We start from the raw sequence: 5353 nt of genomic DNA, 5'->3' as shown, positions 1-5353 counted from the left end.
GACGGGGGCGGATACCAAAACCATCGCACTATATAAGATGCAATAATAAATGTAAGAAAATGATACAAGTATCTATCTAAACATACAAGTAAGAATATTTTTCCTTTCAGAAAGAAGATAAGAACAAGTCCATCGAACACCTCATGTGCATAGGAGGTGAGCTAGAGCACCAGAAAGCCCTCTCCCCCTCGGTCAGAAAAAACAGAGCACTGTGCTCTGCTCTTGCGCGAGGAGGTATATATAGGCACCTCATTGGTCCCGATTGATGACATGAACCGGGACTAAAGGGAAGCCTTTGGTCCCGGTTCAAGCCACCAACCGGGACCAATGGTGGTGGGCCAGGAGCGAGGCCCATTGGTCCCGGTTCGTCCCACCAACCGGGACCAAAAGGTCCAGACGAACCGGGACCAATGGCCCACGTGGCCCGGCCGGCCCCCTGGGCTCACGAACCGGGACCAATGCCCACATTGGTCCCGGTTCTAGACTGAACCGGGACTAATGGGTTGAGCCGGCCTGGACCATAGCCCTGTTTTCTACTAGTGCACCATGGTCATTTGAGACTATATTGATATTTAGCATGCCAAAAAGTGTAAATAATATGGATTAAATGAAAAAGTTTTCAACATGAAAATTGCCCGTCTCGTCAAAATGAACAAATTTGATTTTTGGACCATCTTCATCCAATGTCGTATGCAACCTGTACAGCCAAAATCATGCAGTTTAGCGAAGACCCCCTTTTGCCGAGTGTGACACTCGGTAAAGCCTTGTTTGCCGTGTTTTGTTGTTTTACCGAGTGTTTTATCCACAACACTCGGCAAAGTGCATGTTTGCCGTGTTTCACGTTTTTGCCGAGTTAGGTACTCGGCAAAGATACTATTGCCGAGTGTCCGATATAATGCACTCGGCAAAGAGCCTAACACTCGGCAAAGAGAAAAATTCCAGTAGTGCCATGGCAGTAATCTAATGTAATGTATTTTTGATCGGACGGTATACTAGATAAAGGTGGAGCATGCAAACAGGCAAGGTAAATGGAGAGTTGCATGAACAAACAATTAAAGTAGGTGCCCATGAAGAGTAGTGTAAATGCCATATATAGTAATGTATTAGCATACATCCCCTTGGAAAGCCCTCCGGATACACTACCTAGCTCAGTCGTATTAGGAATATCCAGCTGATTAATTTGCTTTGTAAAGCAACAATTCACCTAGTTTTGACGAACAACACATCTCATATGTACTGGTCGAAATTACCCTGTAATTTTTTACTTTATTAATATAAGGCAAGATTGTAGGAGGGTTATTATCCCAAGGGGAGTTGCGTACCTATATAAACCCTTGTCTTCGAGATGAACCATTCAATTCTCGCCTCCTATTCCCTTGTTCATATACACTTATCTATATGATCGCAAGTTAGGTGGTTACAATTCTTGACATGTCCATCCATGAGCACGAGGAGCATGTTTCAAGTCATTATCCTTGATGATGAACACCAATAGGTTGTCTGTTATTCCTCACTATGACATACTCCAACCATGGCATGAGCTGGAGAGTGAACAAGTGTAGTTTTCATTGATGAAATACTTGACATTATGAAAGAGTGGAGAAGGCCTTCAGGTAGGTGGCGATCTGCATGTTAAGGGATAACCATCCGAGTAGTTGTACCCAGATTAGTTTTTAGAGTACACATGTAAAGTGCTTCAAAGTAGCACTTAGTGCTCATAGTAGAAGAAAATTCACAAGTGATTCAAAGTAGCACGGCTTCATTGAATTTCATTGTTGAGAGTTCATGAGTTTCATGTATACTGGTGAGGAAATTGACATTATAGAACTTGTCATGTATATTTCAATAATGAGATCTAGGTCTTCATGAAGAGGCAAGCTAATGTACCCGCATTAGTCCGTGGGAGAGCTTTCATTGCCATATTGATCTGTGTGCATCCTAGTTGCATGGCAATCCCCACCAAGGTTTTGGATCCCAAATAGGCAAATTTTCTCGTGGGTGGGCGATATTCCTGGTAACCACGGTTACCGAGAAATACCGAACAAAATTCGGACGAAATTCACAATTGAATTTTGAATTCAAACAATTTTAAATTAGATATGATAATATCTTGAACTAATGCCATTCACAAAAGGGGTAGTAGCTCAGTGGTACCTCAACTACGTGCGAGAGTTCTGTTGAGGTCGCGAGTTTCTTTTGGCCGTCATTTTTCACGTTTTTTACTGCCTATTCTAAAAATAACAAAAAGAACAAAAGAAAGAGCAGAAGGAGGAATCGAACCAGCTACCTCTCGAGGCGCATAACAGATGGTTACCACTACGCCAGATTAAGGGCACTATCTAAATTGAGAGACAAAGATTATTTATTAGACCCTGAGCGTTCAAATTCAAATTATTCAAAAATTTCGGTATATTTTGCTCGGGATAGGTATTTCTCGTTGGGCGCCGAGAAACGCGGTAACCGCCCGGTATCCGTTTTTCTCGGGCGGTACCCAAAACCATGATCCCCACTCCTTGCACAATATCGATCATGAGGTCTTCCTGTTGTCCTAATGGTCAGCTGAGTTGTTGCAAGATTTTTTTTTTGTTTTTCACTTCTTTCAACCCGCAACATTATCTCCTCTATATGCGAGAAACTCATACTTACGCTCAGATTTTGAATTTGTAAAGATCGTGAAATAGAGCAAACAAACAAACAACGTTGCAGATGTGCTTATGCTCAAGAAGATGTGTGCTAGTACAGTTGTTGGGCGTTTGGGATGTAGAGCCCAGAAACATCAAGGAAGCTTCCTTCTAAAATTTGTGGGATTTAATTTCCAAGTAACACAAAGTAAAAGAGGGCCATCACAGGTAAGCATCCGGGAAAAAAAAACTCGTTTGGTCAAGCCCTAGACTAAATAGTGGTGCAGTCTAGTGGGCCATGCCTAGTAAACCAACCTGAAATGCCAGTTCGACCCTAAAGCAACAAATGCCTGTTTGGCACAAGGAAAAATAGGTTTGGCTGAGTCGACTGTCCGGACAAAAATTCAGTAGTTTCAGAATTACTTTCCGGCCCTGAGAAATATCAACACACCTTTCAAATATTTACCATATATAATATCACTTACAACAAAATTTCAGTGCCAACAAATGAATGAAGTAGAGTATATCTCCTTCATTTCTCTCGTTCTTCCGGTTGCTCAATCAATGAACAATATTAACTGTCACAAATATTTCACTTATGTATGTACACCATCTTTTCATTCTCCTTAGAAACTTACCTGACAGCCATCTATGTAGATTCTCATTCCATCAGTCCACATTGCTCTTATGCATCTCTTTCCAAGACCAAGGAAATTCAAGCAAAACCATTGCTTTAGTATGGAGTGAGCTTCAATTTCACAGTCCGTAATTCTTCTTCTACTATTCACACTTCTGGGCAAGCTGAATCAGAGAGTTTGCCTTCCTCTGTGCTCTACTCGTGCCGTTCTTGGCAATCTCCGTGAGATGCTCGTGGAGGCCGAACCCGAGGGCGTGCACCATAAGGGCATTATTGTGTGATCCAAGCTCAAGGATAACAGAAAGTGCACACTCCTTGTTCTTGGGGGTCCCCTCCTTGATGATCCGCACAAGCGTCTCAACGAAGCTCTCTGTTCCGATCGTTCCACGGCATGCCGAGTTGGACCCAAGCAGGAGGAAGATGGAGAGGGCCTCATCAACCATGCCAAGTTTCGTGTTGTCGAGAGTTTTGAGCAGCACGGGAACGATGCCAGCCTCAATAGCCCTTAACTTGTTCTGGTGATTCAGCAATAGGTTGAAGATGGCCGTGCTAGCATCTTTCTTCCCCCTGATCGTCCCATTCTTCAGGAGGTCAACCAATGGAGCCATACCTCCCAAGGCCCCTATGGCCACCTTGTTCTCGTCAACCATGGACAGGCTAAACAGCGCCGCGGCGGAGTTCTCCTGGCCCTCGACATTGCCGTTCTTGAGGACTTCGATGATCAATGGGATGGCATTCCCTTTGGCAATCAAGACCTTGTTGACCTCGTCGATTGAGAGGTTGAGCAACGACGTGACCGCATTGTCCTGGATCTTTTTGTCTGGGTACTGCAGGAGGCCGACAAGGGCCGCGATGCCTCCACTGTCAGTGATGAGTGTGCGGTCCTCCGGGCTCTCCTTGGAAAGCGTGCGGATCTTCTTGGCGGCCTTGCGCTGCACGTCGAGGTTTGGGGATGAGAGGTCCTTCACCAATGACGGGATGAGTACTTCCTTATTCACTTCCTCCTCAACAGGAGGTTCGTCAGCTCTTGTCTGCATCTCTACCTTGTTCTTCTCACACCACTGCAGGATCAAGTTCTTGAGAGCAAAATTCGGCGCCAGCGACAGATGCACCAACGGCTGCTGCGTCTTGGGACACGTTCGCTGCCCCGCGTCCAACCACTTCTGGATGCTTCTCCTCTCGTAAGTCTGCAAATAATAGTTAGAGAATTCAGATTAAGATCACTAAGATGAAGACGAATTTCCCACGCAATTGTGTGCGACTAAAATTTCCGGTAATGAGAAGCACAGACCCGGCCGCTGGCGATGATGACGGGGTCGGTCATGATCTCGAGGGAGATGGGGCAGAGGAAGTCGTTGGGGATCATGAGAGAGGGGCACTTCTCAAGGTACTTGGGGATATGGACCTCGCCGAGGATGTTTTTCTCGTCTATGCCAGCAACCTCCTTGAGCTTGTGGAGAAGGTCGATGATCTGCTTTGTGCTCTCAGGTTGCTGCCCGTTGCGCTCGTTGATTAGCTTCTTGATGGCCATGGTCTCGGCGCGGAGGTCGGCCAGGCTTTGTAGCTCGAGCTTCTTGGCCAGCCGCTCGAGGATGACCCTGTCCGCGCTCCGGTCCTCCTTGTCCTGGAGGACCACCATGAAGTCCATGGCGAGCTCCATGTCCTGGGTGTCCGTCCTCTTCTTGCTCCGCTTCAGCTGCGTGTTGATGAGCTCCACCTGCACGCTTTTGCCATTTTAGTTAGATCAGAGGCAGCATTAACAGATGCACAATTTGATTTCTTGGAGGCATTTGATCGAGCAGGCGGGGTGCGTAAAAAAACGTACTTGCTCCTTGACCTCGTCGGAGATGCCGATGTCCGAGTAGGGCATGCCGTCCAACGCGACGTTGATCTTCTCATACACGGCCCGGAACCTCCCCTGCACCGCCTCGCTCTCCAGCGACTGCGACCATCAAAACCAGCCACGAATCAGAAATCCCGTTAATTAATTCGTTGACGGCAAGAGACGCGATCGGCAGGCGAGGCGATTACGCACGAGGAAGATCTTGCTGCCGTCGTGGCAGCAGCGGAGGAGGGGGCGGGGGGGCTGGGAGGG

At 46.6% G+C, this 5353-nt stretch overlaps 1 protein-coding gene across 1 annotated transcript; it reads right to left on the bottom strand.

Moving 5' to 3' along the window:
- Window positions 1-3071: 3071 nt before the first annotated feature.
- LOC125530559 (U-box domain-containing protein 15-like) lies at window positions 3072-5200 on the bottom strand (the record flags this gene model as incomplete). Its single annotated transcript, XM_048694939.1, has 3 exons — window positions 3072-4445; window positions 4550-4975; window positions 5084-5200. Coding segments are annotated over 3 exons (1587 nt in total), but the record flags the coding sequence as incomplete, so codon positions are not given.
- Window positions 5201-5353: the final 153 nt, after the last annotated feature.

The sequence above is a fragment of the Triticum urartu genome, unplaced genomic scaffold, assembly GCF_003073215.2.
Source record: "Triticum urartu cultivar G1812 unplaced genomic scaffold, Tu2.1 TuUngrouped_contig_6400, whole genome shotgun sequence".
In the NCBI taxonomy this organism is placed as follows: Eukaryota; Viridiplantae; Streptophyta; class Magnoliopsida; order Poales; family Poaceae; genus Triticum; species Triticum urartu.
Note: the sequence above shows the minus strand (reverse complement) of the source record. Positions and strands in the feature narration are given on the sequence as shown.